This window comes from Furipterus horrens, unplaced genomic scaffold (assembly GCF_987537825.1).
Source record: "Furipterus horrens unplaced genomic scaffold, mFurHor1.1.pri manual_scaffold_7, whole genome shotgun sequence".
In the NCBI taxonomy this organism is placed as follows: domain Eukaryota; kingdom Metazoa; phylum Chordata; class Mammalia; order Chiroptera; family Furipteridae; genus Furipterus; species Furipterus horrens.
The window spans coordinates 63,912,353-63,936,427 of NW_028327177.1; the positions used below are offsets into that span (position 1 = coordinate 63,912,353).

Genomic DNA, 24,075 nt, shown 5'->3' on the forward strand with positions numbered 1-24,075 from the left:
GCCCATAGGTTTTAGGCTGTTGTGTGTTCATTATTATGTTTCTAGAAATTTCTGGATTTGTTCTTTGATGTCATTGTTAACGAATTCATTATTTAATAGCATGTTATTCACTCTCCATGAGTTTGGGTGTCTTTGATTTTTTTCTCTGAGGTTGATTTTAGTTTCAAGGCATTGTGGTCTGAAAAGATGCTTGATATGATTTCAATTTTTTTGAATTTTTTGAGGCTTGTTTTGTGTCCTATCATGTGGTCTATCTTTTAAAATGCCTGATGTGCATTTGAAAAGAATGTATATTATGCTTCATTGGGGTGAAAAGTTCTATATACATCAGTTAAGTCCATGTGGTTTAGTGTGTTGTTCAGTGCCTGTATATCCTTGGTGTTTCTTTGCTTCGATGATCTGTCTATTGTTGGTAATGGTGTGTTGAAGTCCCCTAGTATTAGTGTGTTTTTGTTAATGTCCTTCTTGTTGTCTTCTAGTATTTGCTTTATGTATTTGGGTGCTCCTATGTTGGGTGCATATATTTATCAGTCTTATATCTTCTTGATGCATTGTTCCCTTAAGTATTATGAAATGTCCTTCTTTGTCTCTTTTTATTGCCCTTGCTTTGAAATCTGTTTTGTCTGATATTAGGACTGCTACCCTGGCTTTGTTTTCTGGTCCGTTTGCTTGGAATATTTTTTATATCCCTTTACTTTCAGTCTATGTAAATCCTTTGTTTTGAGGTGTGTTTCTTGTAGACAGCAAATATGTGGGTCCTTTTTTCTTATCCATTCTGTTACTCTATGTCTTTTAATTGGATCATTTAATCTGTTTACATTTAAGGTTATTATTGACGTGTATTTATTCATTTCCCTTTGTACCTCTGTTCCTCTCTCTTTTTTTTTTCCTTCTATTTTCTTAGAGCATTGCCTTTAGCATCTCTTGCAATGCTGGTTTGGTGGAGATGTATTCTTTTAGTCTTCCTTTGTCTGAGAAACTCCTTATTTCACCTTCCATTTTGGATGAGAGCCTTGCTGGGTAGAGTATTCTTGGTTGTAGGCCTTTGTTTTTCATTGCTTGAAATATTTTTGACAATTCCCTTCTGGATTGTAGTGTTTCTGTTGAGAAATCAGTCGCTAGCCTTATCGGAGCTCCCTTGTGTGTTATTTGCTGTTTTTCTCTTGCTGCTTTTAGGATTCTCTCTTTGTCTTGGAATGTTTCCATTTTAATTATGATGTGCCTTGGAATGGTTTTTTGGGGGTTCGTCTTCATTAGAACTCTCTGCTTACTGAACTTGTATAACTTTTTCTCTCATCAGGTTGGGAAAATTTTTTGTCACTATTTCTTCTATCAGTTTTTGTATTCTTTGTTCTTCTGTCCCTCTTTAATTCCAACGATTCTGATATTGTTTTTTCCTGATGCTATCCTGTAATACCCTTATTTCTTTTTCCTACTTTTTCAACCTTTTTTTCATTTTGCTGTATTGTCTGGGAATTTTTCTCTACATTATCTTCTAACTCACTAACCCGATCCTCTGCTTCATTTAGTCTGCTTTCGACTGATTCTACTGTGTTTTTCAGTTCAGAGATTACATTCTTCATTTCTTCCTGGTTCTTGTTAATAATTTCTATTTCTTTTTTTATGTTGGTGTAATTCTCTGCAAGTTTCCTATAATTTTCTTGGAGCTGTTGGTAACTTTTTTGGAGGTTGTCATAGTTGTTTTTAAGGTTGTCGAGTATATTGAGCTTCTTCACCACCATTGTTTCGAATCCCATGTCTGACATTTGGGCTATGTCTATTCCATCTACCTCTCTTTCTTGGGATTCCTCTTTCTTTTCATTGAGAGGTTATTTCTGCGTCTTATCATGTTGGATTCTTCTTGTTTGTTTTTGGTTTTTTTGGGTTTGTCTGCTTTGACTTCCCACCTTTGTGGTATGAGATTTTTTATGGGAGATCTGGGGGTTTCAGTGGTTCAGTCTCTTTGATCTCCTGAGCCTGATGTTCTTGGGTTACCCTTTATGTCATTTGTTTATGTTGTCTGGTTACATTTCAGATACTCTTTTGTAGGATCTTCCTTCTGGCTAGTTGATTGAGAGTCATTCTGTCCACTTTGTCTTGAGTTCTTTTGTGGAGATGCTGTTAAAAACATAAACACACAGCCCAGGCAGGAGACCCGCACCCTCAAAAATATCCCCCACCCTCTATCCTGCTATCGTCAGCCAATGAGCCTGTATTAATATAAATGTAGAGAGATTAGAGCTTTTATACTATAGGAAGAATAGATAAGAGTTGTTTTTAGGGAGGAAAAATATGATTTATTAGAGAGAGGATGATAGAATAATAATAGTTGAGACTATGCAAGACAGTAGGTAATATTTACATTGTATGTTAATTACAATAGAAGAAAAGAATGGAAGAATGCAGAATATAGTAAGAAAGTGGATTGTATAGTATTGGGTTTATATAGTAGTTATATTCTATTTATTTAGAGTGAAAGGGAGGCTGAACTAGACACACAAACAAATAAACAACAATTAAAGAGAAAGGATGAGAGGGAGAGATTATATAAAACAGATTAGAGATATAGTTTTTTTTCCCCTTCCTCTCTTTTCCCTTTAAGGAAAAAAAAAAAAAAAAAAGAAAGGAAAGTTTTTACTCAGTACAGCCTTTGTGTGTTGCTGCGTCCACAGCTGGTCTAATGAGGCGGGTCAGAGGTTCCTGTTCCTTGCAACAGCGGTGTGCACCTGCAGGGCCTGCACAGCGCGTTCCTTTGGCGCCTGTTGGAGCTAGCTGAGGTGCCTTTGCGTGTGCACCCCTGCACATGCAAGGCAGTCTCAGAGTTTGCCTCAGGCCTACGCTCTGGGAGGTGGTCTCTTGCCTCTTAGGGCGGGGCCTTGGATACTTGTGCAAAGTAGAAGTGGGCATCTGTAAGGTTCTGCTGCCCACTGTTCCCGCACCGCAGCCACCCACCATTCCCGCACCAGTCTGGGCAGGCGCAAGCAGAGCCTGAGCAAGTGTTCTGTGCTCTGGCCTGGCGCCCACTGGAGCTGGCGAGGGGTGTCTGCGCATGGTCTTTTGCATGTCTAGTAGACCCTCCCTGCGCCAATTGGTGCACTGATCCTTTGTCTGATGGGGCATCTGGACTCATGGCCCCGCACACCTGGGCCAGTGAATGATGGCACTTCCCTATGCACACCCGCGTGACCCAAGGGGAGGGTTGAGGAGTGGGCGAGTGAACCTCTGTGCCTGCGCTCCTCAAGAATGTCCTACCGCCCCCAAACTTTCCACCCCTCTCTGCAGTCCACAAGAGAAAAACATAAAGGAAAATTACATTCTCACTTGCACAGCAGTACACTGTCTCCTGTCCTTCAGCGCCAATGCCACCTGGTCAAGTCCTGTCTCTGCCAGTGGGCAGAGATCTGCTCTCCTCTCAACTCCTCCCTGGGGATGCCTGTGGTCACCAAAAAGCCTTTGTGTACTGCCAGCCACTGCTCAGGCAGCCACCCCAATCAAGAATCCCGTCTTGTCCCTTTTTCCTCTGCTATCCTCACTAAACAGATTGTTCCCAGATGGTTTTTCTCTAATCCAGCAGTGCCAAGGCTCGACTCACGCCAGTGTCCAGCTTCTCACCGAGATGTTCTGTCTGGAACTAGTCCAAACCACAGACAGGTCTCGGGAGCCTGAAAGCGTAGCCTCCCCTCACTCCTCCATCATCTTCTCATGAAACATGTTTTCTCAGTCTACTTTTACTGTTGAGAATGTTATAACTTTGAAAAATGTAGTTAGCCAATAAGGATATTAAGATACTTAAAAACAGATCTATGAGATACTTTTTGTAGATGCAGAAACAATGTACAAAATCCTGTGCCAAGCATTGTGGGGGACACAAAAATCAAAAAGCCAGATCTCAAGGGAAATATGATATAGGGAGAAAGTAACGTGAAAATAATTCTTACACAGTGCTGAATTAAATAAACACTGTAATACAGTTACTCATTAGGATAAATTGGAGAAGAATATGCCTAGATAAGTGAGTAGTTAGTCCACACTTGCAATAGTCAAGAAAGAGATGACAAAGGTAATGTCCACAAAAAAGAATGGAAATGAAAAATATTAAAGTGACATTGAATGGACAGAATTAAAACAATGAGTTTTACAAAATGGATGTGAAGAATTAGTGAGATGAAGTAACTGAAGACAATTCTAAGATTTTTATTATAGGCACCTGAGAAAATAGTGGTAATATATGAGGTCTGTCCAGAAAGTATCCAGCCATGTGCTATGCAAAATAGATAAATTAATTCTAGAAAATACAGGATAGAAGAAATATTGTACATAGGACAATGATGCCTCAGTTCCCTTCAAAGTAGGCACCTTGGGACCTCACACAGTTCTTTCAATTGCCATCAGCTGCCTCATTGTATTTTCCTGAATTTCATTGACGGTCCGAAATCTTTGCCCCATTCAAGGGCGATTTTAGTTTTGGGAAAAGCCAGGAGTCAAAAGGTGCCAAATCTGGGCTGTAGCATAGCTGAGTCACCTTGGTGATTTGATGTTTCACCAAAAAACTCTGCATGAGATGTGATGCATGAATGGGCACATTGTCATGACGCTTCCAATCACCAGTAGCCCATAGCTGTGGCCTTCTGAATCATCCCAGTAGTTTCTGTGGAGGGATGTTCAAGCTGAACACAAAATTGGATGCAGATTTGTTGCCCTATTTACTCAGTCATTTTGAATGCGATGGCCACACAATATCCATGCTCACTCAACAGTGTCTAGTACAGTGAAGTCATCATTGTTCATGCATACATATTCCAGTCCATTCTCCTTGGCTACCAGGTTACATTGATGTCATTCTCATTATATTAACATGGTTGGAGTTTTTCCAGACAGAACTTGTACACCACAAAATGAGGAAAACGAATAGTTTTGAGAGTGAAGGTGGAGTTGTAGCAAGAAATTCCATTTTTAACTTACTAAATTTCAATTTTAAAGGCCATCAATGGTGGAATATCCAATAGGCAATAAAAATTCATAGACTATCAAGCCCCAAGCATATAAATTTGATACTCATATATATGCAGGGGGCACTTAAGGATATTGGGGTAAATGTGATTGCCAAACAGAACATAAAGAATAAAAAAAGAGAATAAAGACTCTTCAGGAGGTAAGGGTAGAAAAGATCAAGAAGAAATATGAGAAGATGATTACAGAGGGACCAAAAATACTATATATGTGGCAGCCACTAGAGAAAAATATTTAAAGAAAAGAGGAATAACAATGTAAAATGCTGTATACAACTTAATATAAATAATTATTGTGAAAGCCTATTGAATTTTGTGATTAATCTATAATAAAACTTTCTTCAAGAGAACAATAATAGTAAATTGATAGCAATGTAAGTCAAAAGCAAAGGCATTATAATAAATCAATCTAGAGGAAACAGGAACAATTAGTATCCACGTGTGTTCCTGTAAGTCTCAGATTAAATGAAAGTAAAACAGGTGAGTATATTAAAGGGCATACAGAGTTAAAAGAAGAAATTACTTTACAACAGGGAAAATGTAAGCAATTTTATAGGCATTGAAGAGTAAGAAAAATATGACTGCCAAAGCACAAGGCAGGATTGAGGACAAATAATGGAAGAGAAGATGGAATCAAGCACCAGTCTGGTGTTAATGTTGGGCAAAAGGACTCTTGAATAAAGAGAGGAACAACTTTTGCTGTGATAATAAAGGAGAATTGATGAAATTTATGTAGGATGATCTTGATAGTCTCCATAAAGTCAGTAGGCAAGATTTTCTGTGAAAAATAAGATAATAAAATATAAATAAAACTGCAAACATGAAGGGATTGAGAAGTATAGATTGGTAGTTAGACTAGCTATGGGGATGTAAAGTACAGCATAAGGAATATAGTCAATAACATTGTAATAACTATGTGTGGGATCAGGTGGGTACTTAAAATATTAGGGGGTGCACTCCGTAAAATACATGATTATCTAACCACTATACTGTACATCTGAAATTGACACAGAATAATATGGAAAGCAAACTATAATTTAACTTTTTTTTTAAACTGAAGGAGCACAAACAAAAACAAAGAAATTGCTGTTGTTAGCTATAGTAAAAGAGGTGAGCTAGAGATGAGCAATGGGATTTATAAGTAGCTTTAAGGTTAACTGTTGTGGCCTAAGTAGACAGAGAAAATATTTCCTCAAGGAAGACAGCCTATGCTTCTGGCTTCATAAAATTTATAGAGTTAGATTTCACAGTATAAAGTTTTGATTAGTTAAGCATTGTGGAAATAGAAAACAAGATTTGAATCTTGGCTAAAGAAAGTTTCTGAGAAGAAATTAAGTTATGATACAATTAACTAGGTTATGAATTTATGAAACAATATATAAACGTATAAGGGTCATAATTATCGTCGTTGGCAGCCGTCCGTCTCGAGAGACGATGGTGTAGCTTCTTAAGAGTCTATCTGCACCGCCGAGAATGGCTGTGCAGTCCGACTCGGGAGTGACATGGTATCTGTCTCCTCCCGTGTTGAATCGACATCTTGCGATGACGCTGAAGCTACAGAGCCTGGGCAGGGTAATATGGAGGGTCTGCTGTTGCCCATGCAGCAGACCCCCCCTCTCTTCGCAGCTGAAGGATCCAAGGGAAAGACGGAGTCGATACAGCTTGGCTTCAGGTGCGCCGCAGGAGTTGCCGGTGTTGACTACAACGTCAAACCGCCTTAGGGACTCCGGCTCCGGATTTTCTGTCGGGGTTTACTCCCTTAGCCTTTCCCCTGAAGAGGTATGCCGCAAGGCAGCGGAGGTTTTTTGGAGTCAGAGTTTTCCTTCTCTGATGTACCCTGACTGGAAGATCGAACCAGCGACACTTAGCTCGCAGGCCGATGCTCAATCCACTGAGCTAAACCAGCCAGGGCAATCATAATTATCACATCAGAAATAAACTGATGAATAGGAATAAAATTGAGAGGAGTAATCAATGTCAAATATTAGAACTTTTCTAAATGAGAATTTCTATTACACACAACTGTCAGGAAAGAGTTGAAGAAGTTCCCCCATCTAAAGAGATGGGGAAAAGAATTCAGGACTTCTGGCCAAGATGGAGGCTTAAACTGACACGCTCTCTCCCTCCACAACTGAGTAGGAATACAACTACCTCAAAACAAAAAATTACCAGAAATTCCAGAAAATAAAACTACATGGAAGCCCAACATATGAAGTTATAAACCAGTGGTGCTCATCTGGATGGGTAGGAGGGGCGAAATCAGAATCGGGACAGAAAAGTTGGGCTGTGCTATCCATGGTAGCAGTGGGGATAGTGGCAGGATTGTGAGAAACACCAGGGGAGCAATCTCAGCTGCAGTTGAGACCCGGCAGCTTGTGATCCCAACGCTGAGGAAAGCAGACCCCCCCCCCCATTGCCTTGGATGGTGAGGCCATGGGGAAGGAGCCTCCCAGTCTCTCAGCAGAGAGTAACAGCAGGAATCCATCTTGGACCCCCGCCCCCACACAAAGCGCCACAGAGTGGTGAAAGAGGTCGCCGGTTGCCCAGTAGTGATGAGTGCACGGGGCGCCGCCCCTATTGCCTGCCCAGGAAACAAAGGTAAACAGAAAACTGACAGGATGAAACAGACTATGATTGAAATCCTGGTGATGCAGCTCACCAGGCAGCAGATGAGGGACCTAACCAATGAGCAACTAAGAAATCCTTCTGAGGCTCAGTTCAGAGCTGTAGTCATAAGGTGGCTTACAGAATTAACAAAAGATGTGGAACATGACAGGGAAGGAATGAAAGCTAGCCACACTGAAACCAATGAAAACACATATGAGACAGGTGGTGAGGAAATGAAAACCAGAGATCAAATCAACAAATCAGAACATAGGGAAGGAACAAAGAGTCACCCAGTGCAAAAAGAGGAAACAAAAGGGAGGAACATGAGGAAAGGCTCAGAAACCTCTGGGACAGCTAAAAGCAAACAAACATTAGAATTATAAGATTGCCAGAAGGAGAAGGAGAAGAACTAAAAATAGAAAAAATTATTTGAAAAAATAATGAAGCAGAACTTCCCTAGCTTGGGGAAGGAATAGACTTACAGGTCCAGGAAGCACAGAGAGTTCCAGAAAAACTGGACCCCGGGAGAACCACTCCAAGACAAATTATAATCAAATTGTCAAAAATTAAAGATAAAGAGAGAATCTTAAAAGCAGCAAGAGAGAAGAAAAGAATTATGTACAAAGGGGTCCCAATTAGACTATCAGCTGATTTCTCAGAGGAGACCCTGCAGGCAAGAAGGGACTGGCAAGAAATATTCAAAGTAATGAAAAGCAAAAACCTACAACCATAATTACTCTATTCAGTGAAGCTGTCATTCAGGATAGAAGGGCAGAGAAAGTGCTTCCAGGACAAAGTAAAACTGAAGGAGTTCATTAGATCCAAACCACTATTATATGAGATGTTAAAGGGACTGGTTTAGAAGAAAGAGGATCAAAATTATGAACATTAAAATGAAAACTGCATCACAACAACCAACAACAGAAGCTAGGGAATAGAAACAAAGGCAAACTAAGTAGGCAATGAGAGTGGAAAAAGAATTATAGGTGTGGGGAGCATATCGGGGGGAGGTCAGCAGGGAGGGGGAAGGGGGAAAGGGAGAGAGATGGTACAGGAATTAAGAAGCATAATAGGAGGGAATGGAGTAGACAGGAAGAGGTTGAGAAGAACTATATGCACAACCAATGGACATGGACTAAAAGGGGGGGACAACTGGAGGGAGGAGGCCACTGGGTGGAGGGGAGCGAGGGAAAAGAAATTGGGACAAATGTAGCAGTATAATTAGTAAAACATATTAAAAATAAAATAAAGAGATGGGATATTATCTCTAACAGTATTAGTCAAAAACGTATTGTGAAAACTACTAAAAGACAGTCTATTTTTTTTCTCATATTGGGCCAATTTTATTCTAACAATATTTTGTGATAAAAAGGTTGCTGCCTTGGGTTTAGAATAGAAAAAAAAGGTGATTTGGCTTGACTTTGTTAATATATGTTTGTATATCTCTATGATACAACTCAGTATTGAGATCACCGTTTTAAATGTGGTTTTGAATGGTCACTATCGAACCTTCTCTGAAGGGCAATATGGACCCCTGTTATACCAAGTGATAGTCCAGAGCATTCAAGCCATAATCTGGTGAAGGAATTATAATTATGTCCAAATACAGGAGACTTTTGTGGACATATTTAAATTAACTTCTATTCTTAGGATTATGATTCTTAATTTTTTCTGTTTCTGTCATTCACTCCAAAGTGTGATTTGATGATAGACCAGTTCAAAGGAAAGGAGAATTGAAGTTACATCAAGCTTCAGGACCCTGTCCTGAACTCATGAGACTTAGTTTGAAGCCCTCTGATTTGTGAGATTAAGAGGTTGTTTTTGGAAATAAGCTACTAGATTGTTTTTAAGATTTAATGAGGCAAGTAATAGCCTTATACAGTATAAAAGAGAAAGATGGATAATGTTTAACATGGAAATGTATCAGCTGATACTTACAAAATATTCTAGGAGTTAATTATTTGCTTCAATTTTTCAAAAAATGGTTTCCTTCTCCAATCTATAGTGTTTATCATATAGTTTCCTTTTACTGTGTACATGAATGGTTCTCAAATTTGGTCCCTGGATTCCTGCATGTCCATTAAGCCCTTTCAGTCATTCCCCGAGACACTGTCAATAGGCCCACAGATTTCAAATAATTTTTATAATAATCTTAATGCTATCTGCCTTTTTTACTTGTCTGGTATTTGCACCACCAGTACAAAAGCATGGTGGGGAAATTTTGGCATCTCAACACTAGTCAATTCAGTGGCACCAAACTGTACTAATAACCCTGGAATTCTTCACCACCCCACACTCACAGTTAATATTTTTTAAATGCAAGATTTACCTACGAATGTACTTGATGAAGTAAAAAATTAATATTTTGTCAAATCTAGACTTAAGTATGGGTCTTTTTAATATTCTGTGTGATGAAATGGAAAGTCATAAGGCACTCCTGCCATGTGCCAAAGGGCATGGTTGTTCCTAATAAAGCACTGTGACTGCTTAGACTGAGCCAGAACTAGCAACTTTTTCATGAATCACAGTTGCTACTTCAAAGAACAACTGACTGGCAAACTGTGGTTTCTCAAAATTGGGCATTTAGTAGAGATTTTCTTTAAAATGAACAAAATAAGCTTGTCATTTCAAGGTATGCAAAATCCTACTGTATCTGTTGCCAGTGATAAAACCTGAGCTTTCAAACAAAAATTACAATTTTGGAAAACATACTTTCTGTTCTTGTGAATTTGTCAGTTTCCCAATTCTTAAAGACTTTTCTAATGAGATAGGTGGCTATACTAACAGAGGTAATGTTGTATAATAAAAGATGATAGTTTCTGGAAATTTTATATAATCCAGTAAACCAATATTTACCAAATTACCAATGCCTGATATTTTTTAAAAAGATCTGCATAGGCAGAATATCCATTTAAAGTGCTAAGTATACAATAGACTTTATAAAACAGAACCTGGAAAGAATACCAACATGGTTTTATATTCCACATTACAAAATTTTAAAAAACCCACAGTTATCTCAAAAGGCTATTTAAATTCTCTTTACTTTTCCAACTCAAAAATCTGTGAGAGGCCAGGTATTTTTCATATACTTTAACTAAAACAATATATTGAAACAAATTGATTGTAGAAGCAGATACAAGAAATCAAATGCTTTTTAGTAAGCAAGACATTTACAAATTTTTAAAATATTTTTATTACATTTTATAGATTATATTGTCACAATAGTTCTATTTTTTCCCCTTTGTTCCCCCCTGCCCAGCACACCCCTCCCACAGCAATCCCTCCCTTCCCCAGTCCATGTCCATGGTTCCTGCATGCAATCTATCCAGTTTGTCCCTTTCCTATGTTACCATTATTTTAGAATTACTTCATTAATTAATTTTTTATAACAATAAAAAATGTATCAACCCCCCCCCCCAGACTTTAGACCATTTGTAATCTTATAGAGGAGAGTGGGCAACGGTCTCCTGCTCTTCTAGCTGCTTCAAACTGGGCGTGGTTATCGTCCTACCTAACCTTGGGTCCAGAAATCCCTAATAAGAGTGGGGGTGTGGAGGGGAGGGTGGCCTTCCCACATGGGGAAGGGTCGTGCAGACTCCAGGTCAGCTGGCATCCTTGTTGTATACTGGGGTCAACAAATATGGCAACAGGGTTAGAAGGCATCATTCAATCCATAACCACTAGATGACAAAAAGCAGGGATTAATTTTTCAATGTCCCCAATTAAGGGGAAAAAAAAGAGGGGCTTCTTTGGAGAAAGGTGTGCCAGGCACATCATATTCATCCAGAACCCTTTTATCCATTATATTTATCTTGGGCTGAGGGAAATATTTTAGGTTTCCCTCCTCTTAGACCTCTGGGTATTTTCTGTCCAAGCCATTGGAATAGAAATGAGAAACCTGTTTTAAGGTGAAGCCCACAGACCATCCCATTCTTCACCAATCCAGCAACTTGTTATAGCCAAACCGTTCAGTCTCCAGAGGCAGCGATGCAGATAGGATTAAGTGAGGCCTATATGTACAGACAATCACTCTGGTAGTGAGATCCTAGGCTTATAGCCTTTGAAAACAGAAAACACGTGTTAATTTATGTAGTATAACCCACAAAACATTCTCTAGTTCTGTAAGCCTGTCTTGATGGGAAGACATCCAGTTGCAAGGCATTTGACATTCTTCTAGCCTGTAAATTAATCATCTTTGATGATGTCACAGATCTAGTTTGATTTACAAATGCTAGATAACTTTAAATGAAGAGACTTTAACAATGGTTAGCTGTATTACTTTATAGTCTATCAATGGGCGTTGTGATTTTTTTTGGGTCATGATTTTTCTCCCTCAGCCTACCCCCCTGTCATTAAAGGGACTGTATTATGTCCATTTTTAATTTATCCTGTTCATTTGCATGAACTCAACAAGAGCAGCAAATGATCACTTCTGATCTTTAAGTCTGCTTTGCTGGAACTTACACATGAAACACTTAGGGTGACCTTCTGTCTGCCCTTCAGGTAACCAAAGTTGAGCCATGTACCTTCCATTCAGCCTTGTCTGTAGACACCTGTCTTTTACAAGTCCTTCAGGTTTTCCATTGTGCTTTAAGGTCCCTTTTGGCCATCTCTCAGGAAAGCAACCTTCATTCCTTCCCTGGAAAGATTGCCATGGACCGCACATCCAGCCTAGGTACCAGGCCTTTTTCCTCATGGGCTTTTATTACCTTCTAAGGTCACCCTTGGTTCTGTAGGGCTTTTGGTAACAACCAGAGCCCACATTCCAGTCAAAGTCTTGGTCGATAAGACCTCTATTAACCACTGGTCTTATTGTTTTCATGCAAAGAACCTTATGTCATTACTTACTTCTTCAGGGTACCAATTTCTGGAGGGATCAGGTAGGGAGAAAAATATACAGCGTGAAGGAAAATCTTTGTCCTTCTAATTTTCACTGGAGTTGCGTTTCCATTCTTTATATTTTCTTTTTCTTTTTTCTTCTTCCTCCCTCCTCCCCCCACTAGAGAGGGAAAGAGGAAAGAAAGAAGAAAAAAATTGTTTGTTTATCTATTAAATTTGCCCCACATTTTGTTTTCCTATTGCTTCCCCACTTCCTGCCCACCCCTTATTTAAGCCAGAGAAGTTCAAATATAAAAAAATACATTTTTTTCATGGTTTTATTGATTTGGAAAATATATTTCATTTCATTAAAAATATTAATGACAACATTTAATTATTTATTGTCTATATTTTAAGTAATTAATAAATATTTATTTTTTCCACTTTAATTTCTCATATGGTAAACACTGGCAGATATAACCACATAAGCAAAAGCTCACTGGAGTTCTCAATAATTTTTGGGAATGTAATGGAAATCTGAGACCAAAACACTTCAGAAACACTAATGTAGACCAAGCCTTCAGCACATAGAAATTTACTTAAGGGCTGTTAACACTTCCTATGATTTCATAAAGTAACAAATGAGAAGTTATATAATTGCTTTTGTGATATGGGACAGGAAGAATTTGTCTTCTCTTTTAAACTTACATCATGTCATTCATATTAGAAAGAAAAAGTCTTCAGAGCATGCTGATGGCATTCTCTGCATTCTTTCTTCCAAGTTTGTGAGTCTCATTTCATATGTCCCCATTTACAGGAGTAAAATTAGCATGTTATCCAGTCACCATTTGGCTCATGACTCAATGTCACTATAAAAATCATTTTAGCAGCTTCACAGGCCCAACTTCTTCTAGGATATATCTATGTGGAACACTTCAATTTGCTTAATATAGGAGATGTAAGTATATACTTTTCCTAGACTCTTACAAGCTATCTAAATCAGTGAATTCTAGAGTAAAATATTCTGGTTTATTTCCTCTAATTTGTGTATATTATATTTAAAAAGGTAAAGGGCATAAACAAGGAAGAGATCAGCACAAATCATGAATCACAGTTTAGGAAGCCATTATACAAAGGAAAATCTTCAGAATACCAATACACTATTTCTTTTGTTAAAGAGTGAGAAAAGGGGGCTTTTTTAAAAAAGAGTAAAAAAAGAACAGGCTTATTTCTCATCGTGGATTTTTACTGGATTTTTACATATCAATATTTAGAAACTTATGCTTAAAATTTTAATTGACCTTTACATAATACAGTACTTAAATAATAAAGTGTCTTTTTTGCTCTCTAATCAGGTTTTGAATATTAGCACAATTGGCTCTTTTGTAAAACTAGATTTTTTTTTTAAAGCAGCATGTTATGTTGTTTATACCTAATACTACCATTTTGTCATGTCTAAAAAATTCTAATTATAGTAACCTAAATAGGGAAACTTTGCTGAAGAAGCAAAGCCCACTTTCGGTAAATTTTTCAGGTTTTGGTCCAATTTGTTTATTTTTATAAAGTCAGACTGTGTGCTAATTACTACTCCATTAAAACTCTACCAGCTGCTGACATTTATTAGAATTTGGGGGAATTTTGTTATTTTTTTTTGGAGAATATCTGTCAGAAAACATCATATGGCAACAGTTTCCCCAGAATTTCTAAGCAAATCTCCAAGTGATTATACAGCAGTATATGTAGTGTAATTGAAGAGTTGTGCCTACATGTTTAACTGAAAGAAAAAAAATAACATAGCTGCCATGCATGTAAAAATAACTATTTTTTAGCACAAATTGGAATTCACTACAAGAACTATAATCATGAGGAAAGAAAAATATAGCATTCACAGCATCTATGTATTTTGCTTAAAAATGTTATTGTATTCTTCCTTCATTCTCATATTCCTATATGTGTATTTGTCATTTATTATTCTTTTCACTGAAAAACAAGTTTATTGCCTGGAGAAAGAAGTGTAATAAAAATAAAATACTACTGATACAATAATAACTATTACTATTATAATAATTATAATAGCTACCATAATTAAATGCCCAGTATTTAGTTTCTATGTTACCTTATCAGTTTAAAATTGGATGCATATCAGTCTAGCAAATATATTTCATAAATGCTAAAGGGAAGAGGATGTCTTATCTCATCTCACAATTGTCATTATTATCTTCCACTGTATTCAACTGAGTGATTGAAGTTAAAGCAGCAAATGTGGTTCTTTCTGGATAACAGTAATCCTGGTAAGAGCTGTTTCTATCTTTCACAAGAAATAAATATGAGTGACATAAAATAAAAACCAACATGACCTAGGTAGTGATTAGACATGGATATCAAGTGAGATATATGATTAAAAATATGCTCTAAGACAATGTATTTATGAGGCCAGTTTTCTCTATTTGTGTGTTTGTTGTAATCTTGTTTTGTTTCATTGGATTCTAAATGCTTGTGCAAAACCAAGTGGAAATACCCATTTAGCAGCAGTTTTCCTCATGTGTGAGAAGCTTGGGAGGACAGTCTAAATAGGAGATGCACACTTCAGCATAATCCTTAAAGAGGATTAGAAGCCTTGGGATTAGATGAGTTATTCATGTCAGAAAATAAGATCAAAGACTGGATTTTAATTCCTACAAAATGTGCCTTTATTTTAACAGGTGACTCTAGGAAGAGAAATCTGTGAAGAATACAAACATCAAATAGGATAGAACCAGGATAAGTAAGATATCATGGAAGCGAAGAAAGTGACAGCTGTTTTTTTATCAGCATCTCCCCACCATGCACCAAACGTTGTGTTAGCATCTTTAGCTACATAATCAAAAAAATTCTCATAGCCACCTTGACTACTAAGTATTTCTGTCATTATGTATAGATGCAGAATTGAGTACAGAGAGATTAGAAATAGCATAACAAGTTAATAGAAAGTCTTGACCAAATGCAGATAGGTCTGATTCCTATACTAATAACCATGCTCTATAAGTTACTGTTTGTGCTAGGGGAGAGTTTCAAGGAGTATGTATCTGGTAGTATCATGCATTGTGGAGAGCTCACACAGGATAGACACTCACAGGAAACTTTAGCATAAAGATATTCCTTTATGTTAATACAGATCACTACAGTGAGCTATAAGAAAATAGTATCCTTAAAATATACTATGTAAGTCAATAAAATATAAAAATTCTAAAGGCTCCTTCAAAGAAAAGGAAAATAAAAATAGCTGAGCCCTTCTGAGAAGTTTAATGAAAGAAAAAAATAAACCAATGCAAAGATGAGTGAAGGTTGAGGAAAGAGTATTTGTTTAAATGGCTAGTTCAATTTTATTTTAGTAAAAGAAGACTTGAACATGCTTATAAACTTAAGGGAGAAATTTAGAGGACAGGGAAGACTCAAATTACTGAGAAAAAAAATAGATGAATTAAGGTTCTACAGGAGGTGGTAAGAAATAGAATCAACAGTATACCTCCAAAAGAAAGAGGTTAGTTCATTGAGAAAAGAAAGAATAGTGATTTACAGAGAAATGTGTTGGGAAGAGGCGATTTAAGAGAACTTGAAACAGATGTTCTGTATCTTCTTGGAAAAGGAATATCTAAATCATCTCTTAAGGCAAGTAATATCTGGTTGTGTGGACAGAAAAAGGTTTGGAATCCTTGTCACAGAGAAAAGCATAAAGAAGAGTCAACTAGAGGTGAAAAATAATTTCCCAACAACTCAGAGTGTAGACTAATAATAGTGTCAAAAATTTCTAGTTGAGCCAATTGGCACAATTTTGTGACTTTTTCTGTAACACTAGCCACCCAGTAAGGAGATCAGAGAAAGTGCACAGTGCTGTTTTCCCAGGTGAGGCTTAGGAAGGTCGAGGTCACAGTAGATCAGAGGGAATTTTTGATACTAATTAGAAGCTACATGAAATGGTGGGCAACTGATTCAGACTGGATCTAGAGGAAACTAAAATAAAAAGGTTAAAAGAATTAAAGATGTGACCAGATTCATTAAGAGTAAGAAGAAAAGAAAAAAATAAGTGGTTATGGCCACAGAAGGGACTTTCCAAGTTCAAGATTTTAGATGTGAGACAATTTTGAATAGTCATTGCTTTTACATCTTCATCTGAAGTGCCATTAATCATAATATTACCCAGTTGTCCCATTTTACTTATTAAACAATGGAAGACCAGGAGGTCAAGTGATTTTCAGAGAGTCACTCCATGACACAGTGGCAGAACCAGGACAAAACCCAGATCTTCTGAAGAGCACTTTAACATTTTAAATAAAATTATAACAACCATTAAATCATATTCCCATAAAAAAAGAATGGTAGTTATAGTCAAGGGAATGGAAACCGATGTTATCCATAATACAGTCACAGTAAATCATGTAGTATACAAATATTTCCTATTTTAAAGCTTGTATTATACTATAATTCCTCCCTTTTTCCTCTGTCAGCTTCCTCTTTAAAAAAAGAGAGAATACAACACGTTTTCTGCAGGTTGAATTAGCAGCTCTCTCAATATGCATTGAGAGAAGGACTCAGTCTAAAGGAATGTGCTGCCAGCCTCAATTGCACTGTCAATGGCATTAAGTTATTTCAAAGTGCAGGTTGCACATCCACGATGATGTATGGGTTCTACTATTTTAGCTTCCTTCATACTTCTTATGTTTTGGAAAGATTCATTTCTCTTGATTAGTGGTATGAGCTTTTAATATTAAAATAGAATAAAATGTAACTGGAACATTTAGAAATAGGAGGGAAATTGTGTTATTTTAAAGGTCCTGTTTAAACAAATTAACCCAATAGAAAGTCATTATTTCATCTTAGTAACTATCCCTCTTTTGACTTTCAAGAGGGATATAAATTTAAAGATAAAAAAATAAATTAAAGGGTTGTATTTAGTGTTCTTTTGTTAATACACATCTCATATTTTTCCTTGAAAATATTTTTCTTCATTATGTGTTTAATTAAGGATGTGTGTCATCAAGTTTGTTCTGAAAAATTCACCTTGACCCCTTTGTAAATCTGAAATTTTATTTCAAATGTTCAGTCAAGAAAGATTGTTATTCCTCTCAAGCAATGGCTTACCAAGGAGGCTACATGGGAGATGTCCTGAAATGGGAGCAGTATTTGATCCCTGAAATGGTTTAGAATTGCTGGGTGCATGGCGATGATGAAAAGCAAGCTGGACTTTGGTCACTTTCATAATTGTTCGTAGACTTTCTGGAGACAAGGCACTTGCTTACTTCTTACCTCTAGGATGGGCCACTTTCACCACTCCCCCAACCCCAACCTTGGTATGCAACTGATCTCAAGCTCTCCTCTCTTGAGTAGAAGACTGACAAAAATAGCATTAGAGAGAGATAATTTTGTGATCAATACCTGGTGGCCACAAACTATAGCATGTGGGCTAAATCTGATCCTCTGCCTATTTTTGTAAACACAGTTTATTTATTAGAATTGTTTAACATATTGTCTTTGACTGCTTTTGCATTATAACCACATGTGGAGTAGTTGGGACAGAGATCATGTGTTCCACAAAAACCTAAAATATTTACTGTCAGGCCCATTAAAAAGCATTCCATGACCCTTTATCAAGAATCAAAGCATTGCTTGTTTTGTGGCCTGTAAGCAAGACAATTATTTCATATTCACATTATAGGGCCACAATCTAACATGTCTTGGTTAAATGTTTACTATTGACAAACATGATATTTACCTGTTAATTTTTCTCTGTTTTTTTAGTCCCTGCTATGTGGATATTTGTTAGCAATGACTGATGTGGAAACTACATATGCAGATTTTATTGCTTCAGGAAGAACAGGTAGAAGAAATGCAATACATGACATCCTGGTTTCCTCTGCAAGTGGTAACAGCAATGAATTAGCCTTGAAATTAGCAGGTCTTGATATCAACAAGACAGGTGAGTTGTTTGACACACATCTCTCTATGAGTAAGAAATGATTTGCAGCGTTTAACTAAATAGGATTAAGGTGTGACAGACCACCTTCCAAAGTAGCCTATAGAGTTATAAACAGTGTGAGGCAGGATAAAATCACTGACTTCTCTTTACAGGGTTTTGCACTCAAATGCTGTAAAATAACAACTATATAATGACAAACAAAATATCACTAGCTGAGAATTGTGAGGGACTTCCTTTGTAATTCTTGAGTGTTCCACCTTTTTAGGTTATATTCGACAATATTGCTATCCCATGTTTATCTTAACTTGTTAACAAGCACCTATTTAGCCATGGCTCTGTTTGTAGCATTATGCTAAACCTTGAGAAGTATCTCCAAAAGTCTTTAGAAAAATCACCCAGGAAGTCCCAATGAACATGGGAGTCAAATTTTTCATCTTGTATTTATACAGCAGTTTTGTCTTTAAATAGTCTACTCTCTTGCATCTGCCCTAATCTGACTTTATTCCTTTGGTTACTGAGAGCTTCTCCTATTTATCAAGTTCTTGTTGCCTGCTCATCTATACTTCTTGTTTTCAGGATATCTGCACATCTTTGGAGCTTAGTCATTGCTCTAATAATGAAAGTAGTGTATGAAAGTGATATGTGATGCCTGTTCCCTTTTGAATAGAATTTTTTTTAATGTAGAGGAACTACTTTCAATTTCTCTAAAGTATGGTACATGGTGAGACATTTTGTGTGTACTTGCTAAACATAAAGGAGACATTGCTTTCAAACATTTTGATCTAAAGAATGGACCAGCCCACTTACCTCTAACTATTTGAATTATGATAATAAACACTTAGCAAGCATTGTTATAATTTGTATAATTGCAACAGCCCCAAAATATTTTGCCTACTAAGCCATATTGATTGCTTAGTAATGAACTAACACATGCAAGGATTGCCTACAGCTTGCACTCAGGTGAAGTGGCTGAATATGGAGAGAAAGCATTGTTTAATCTCGTTGTTTGCCAAATCATTAGCTGAAATTGCTACAGAGGGTGCAGTTATGAGGGTGGTTTTATTGGAGTTGTGTGTAGGTTCTCAAAGGGCAGGACAGAGGCCATTATTACTGTGTGACAAGGGACTGATCAGTTGGCATACTGTCCTTTCTTCTTCCACTGTTCCTTTTAATTTAAACTAATTAAACCTCTGAGAAATCAGGTGGGTTATCATCAAGTGCCATAAATAATGTAAAGTGCTATAAATAATGTAAAATGCAGTAAAAAGTTCTTAAAATAAGAAAGTTGGGAATAAAAAGTGAAACTTGCTCCCCACTTCTGATTTCAGCCCGAAGACACTTGTGATTTCTGCAACCTGTAAACCTTTTAAAAATGAGTTTTAGGACCTGGGAATGAGATTTCCTAGTTGTTTATTAAAAATGTAGATGATCACTAACTACTGTGAAAATTCAGTTATTGTTTTGTTTTTGAACCACACTGTCCCAAGTTCACAAACCAGAATTAGCTTAGCCAACTTAAGCTATTTTCTTGATGGGTAATTAATTACCAAGAAAACATACTTTCTCTGTTAGGATTTCAGACTTGTGGAATTTTTCTTCAATTTCCAATATGATATACTGAGAATGGGTAAATATTTCACCCTTATTCTTTTTTCCACTCTTTCTTACAGAGAGTGAGGAAGATGCACAGCGAAGTTCAACAGAACAAAGTGGGGAAGCTGAGGGGGAAGCAGCCAAATCTGAAAGCTAACACCCCACTTTTATTTTCCTCAACCTGACCATGTCTCAGCTCTCCAGACCTGGCTGGAATGCATTTGTGTCCACGAGCGACAAGGGGAGAAAGAGCATGGTTGTGCCACATGGCAGGAACCTGCTCACTGTCATGTTAAACATGGGGGCAGAGGCTCTAGCTGCAGACAGACTCTTCTCTCCTCCTGTCATTAGCAATGGCTGAAGTCATGTGGCTTGTGTCTGGATGTCATTTTGTATGGATCCTTTCACTTGACCAAATGATGAAATATTTGTAGACAGTAGCAGAAACCTAGATGATGATTCTCCCTGTAGCATCTGGCCCCTCATAATGTCAGAGGATTTAATTGTGTCTAATTGCAAAGGATTGGTTGAACCCCAGAGATTAAGTGTCTCTGGCCTAAGTATTCACCCAGTTAAGAGTACCATCCAGAAAGCACTGTTTTTAGCATTTTGTGTCCATGTGTTCCTGATGTGTTACTTAACTATTTTGTACTGTACAATAGAGATGCTTGGCACTGTCTCCTTTGATTGTTCATGAAAAACAAAAATAATGTATGTTACTGTGAATTTTTATACTAATCATTTTTAAAAGGGCTGCCTTTTTTTCTTCTCCATAGTGTGGTGGTGTACACAGGACATAACACACATTTGTTTGTTTTTTTAACTTAATCTTTCCCCTTGACTCATGGCTGATGGATCAATTAAGTCTAATAGATTCATCAAAAACTCCTTTGCTTTTTATGCAGGCATTTGGAAATACCCATTAATATAAATATTACTGGAATTAAGTTTGTTTGATGTCTGCACAGACCATAATTTCATCTGCAAATTTTGTGTTATTCCCAAGTAGAAAATGTTCCCCAACTAATATTATCTTTAATTATGAGGATTTTGGAGAATTGGGGAGGTGGGAAAGAGAAGCCAGAATAATAATAACAAGTAGAAATGTTTTATTCTTCTTATGGAATCAGATTTCTCACAATGCATGATACTGTTCAAATTTGGAAGAGAGCTTTTCTCCAGGGAGATGAAAATTATGGAGAAAATTATCTCCTTGCAATCATGTGGACACCAATCACAAAATTAAAGCCCTTGTAGTGTGTTTTTCTTGTCTTTTTTTCAGCCCTATCTAATCCAAATATTATTATGTACTTTTTAATGTTTCTAAATTTTTACTAATAATTAGTGTGAATTGCATTCTGATATAATAGTCATCATCATTAGAAGATAACAAAATCCTCATTAATACTGTTGATGGCCTCAGCTGTGTTTTGACATCATGGTTCTTACTTGGAAAGTTTCTGTGAGCTTCATAATCCCTCTGGTCAGTATTATGAACTCAATTATTCATGGTAATAAACAAGGACCCAGTAATATGCCATTGGCTCATGAATTACTGGACAACAGGAAGAACTTTACAATTAAGAGTTCACTGAACTGTCCTCGGGGTATAAGTACAGTCCCATGTAAAGTAGGCTAAACAGCATTTCAATAGGTAACTTCATAAGGACATACCAGAACTCATCCCTCCTTTGTATTTGCAAATGGGATGAAAGTCTGTCCTCATCTCCCTCCCTTTACAGTACTCTTTAAATGAGATGAATAGGGGCATGGGGATCATTTGGTCCTCAATCATAGATTACTAGAAAAAAAATGTTATAGTTTAAGTCTCTCACAAAATAGAAAATTAACTTTTAGAGTACTTCCTTCTATCTAAACTGTTAGAGTCCAAAATGTCCAATTAAATTGAAACAAATCTACCTACTAATATACTTACAAGTGGGAAAAGAGGTCCCTGGGGCTATTTTAGGCAATCTCTGTTCATTTAAAACATCCAACCCATAAAATGACTTTTTCAATATCCTCATTTACTATCCTCATAGCTTTCTTGTGAATTCAAGTTAAGTTCTCTTCACCCTTAAAGTTGTGGAATTCCACTCTGATTTTGTGTGGTTTTGTAAAGTTTAGGACTAGTGCTGAGTATATGTAGAGGGTTGATATTCCTATGTGAAATACTATGATTAATGCATGTGGTGTCATGCTTGTCTTTGAATATATAATAGTGCTAAACTGCAAAGTTGTATGGAGCTTTTGAATTATTTTGACCTCTTACTGCTACTTCGTCTGCTGTATTCAAACACAGAGGCATTCCCAAGCTAAAAGATAAAAATCTACTTTACAGATGTTACTCAGCAAAAGTTCACAGCATCTTCCAAAGTTTACTGTATTATCTTTTATTTGCAAGTCAATAACATACAAGGAATTAAATTTTTAAGAAGAGAAGGGAAGTGTAGAAATCTAGGGCACTGGTTGATGTTATACATTAAATGCCCATTAACTAACCAACATGCTCATGCTAATCACTTCCCAGCACATATTCTCCCATTTAGTCCTCAAACAATTCATTAAAAAAGATAGTGTTATACTGTTTCACAGGTTAGGAAATTAAGGCTGACTGAGGTATAGCTTTTCCAAGATTAAAAGGCTAATAAATGATGACACTAAGATTTGAACCTATCTTTGTCTACAGGGAAATTTCTACTGCACAAGCCATAAAATGAGATCCAATAACAGAACATGTCTTTCTGAAAGTGAACATTTAGAGATGGGTGGGTTCAGTCTCCATATTTTAGAGAAGGAAACTGAGTCTAAGGAATGGAAATTGTCTTTCTCAAGGTTACCTATGTAATTACACAGATATGTCTAAATCATAGAAAGTAGACTTTCAAAAAAATTCAATTAGCATTTATTTTTTTGTGTGTGTTATCCTTCCCCACAGTTATTTTTCTGGCATTTAGTCTATAAACTTAACATGGTTCAGATTTGTTTTAATGTCCCATGCTACCCATTTTGTTTAACTAGAAATATGACAATTTTAATTTTTGACTCATTTGCAACAAGTGTGAACTTACCAAATTTAGCTTTTATCAGTTGTAAGCATCTATGCCAACATAATATTATCATAAATTCATTTAAATATTTTTCCAATAGATGATAGGTAGCCTTCAATTTGTAGGCAGCACCCACAAGCTGCAATGTCTTACCCTTGAGTCATAGTCGGACCCAGTGGAAATACTTCCTTTCAGAAGATGAATGATATTGCTATTTCTCTCCAAATAAAGGGTAAAGAAATGTAACTTCCTGTGGGTAGTAATGTTTTGTGAAACCTAAAGTAATAGGGAGAAATGCATAGTTATTAAGGGAAAACAGGAAATGATCTATGATTTATGGTATCTCAATAAGCCCTAAATTATTCTTCAATTAAAAGAGTGGCAGTCTCTAAAGTAATTTGTGAGCTTGTATGACTTTTGTATTTAGCAATGTTGCATGCCCACATAATTGATATTAAAAATAATACATTTTTCTGAAATGTACACAGTCTATAAAGAGTATTTATTAAATACACTGTATGTACGTGTTGCTTGAGAAAGTGCTGTGGGTGATAAAGGAGAAATGAAAAGCCTCAGCCATCCTGCGGTGGACAAACCCAGCATTCCAGCTTCACCTTTTCCTGGCCTTTACTCTTATTACTTCCACCTCCATTCCATGATGGGAGCCCAGTTCCTGGACTTCATTATCTACCACAGACAACTCTTAAATCCTAAACACCAATATCACTCTAGTGGTTCTTACTTACTCAACTGCAGGGCAGTGATTTAATATCAGAAGAAAGGTGTGTTTATCAGAACATCATTAAAGCTTTTACAACATTCCCTCCTCCACCAGCTCACACAAAGATACACTCACAAACACTCTCTTCCCTTGAAAGCATTCCCATGCAACTTTGATATCTTTCTTCCCACCCTCACTCCCAACAACTTGAGAACCAGAGAGCTAGAAGTGCAAGTCTTCCAGATGCACTTGCCCCATTCACTCCACCAAAAAACTTGGAAATGGACCATTATTAGCAACATATAGTGCTCACAGACACCCAGG

General features: G+C 36.9%; 1 protein-coding gene across 3 annotated transcripts in view; it reads left to right on the forward strand.

Moving 5' to 3' along the window:
- PKIA (cAMP-dependent protein kinase inhibitor alpha) overlaps positions 1 to 23,489 on the forward strand; it is a 54,379-nt gene extending 30,890 nt beyond the window's left edge. Inside the window, exons 1-4 of one of the 3 annotated variants that reach the window (XM_090283754.1) lie at positions 13,345 to 13,392; positions 14,674 to 14,725; positions 18,210 to 18,387; positions 20,058 to 23,489. In XM_090283754.1, coding sequence (XP_090139880.1) covers positions 18,237 to 18,387; positions 20,058 to 20,137 — 231 coding nt within the window. In that variant the 5' untranslated portion in view covers positions 13,345 to 13,392; positions 14,674 to 14,725; positions 18,210 to 18,236 and the 3' untranslated portion in view covers positions 20,138 to 23,489. Of the gene's footprint in view, positions 1 to 13,315; positions 13,393 to 14,673; positions 14,726 to 18,209; positions 18,388 to 20,057 lie in introns of those variants that run through there. The other 2 variants (XM_090283755.1, XM_090283753.1) reach the window with 2 other exon arrangements.
- Positions 23,490 to 24,075: the final 586 nt, after the last annotated feature.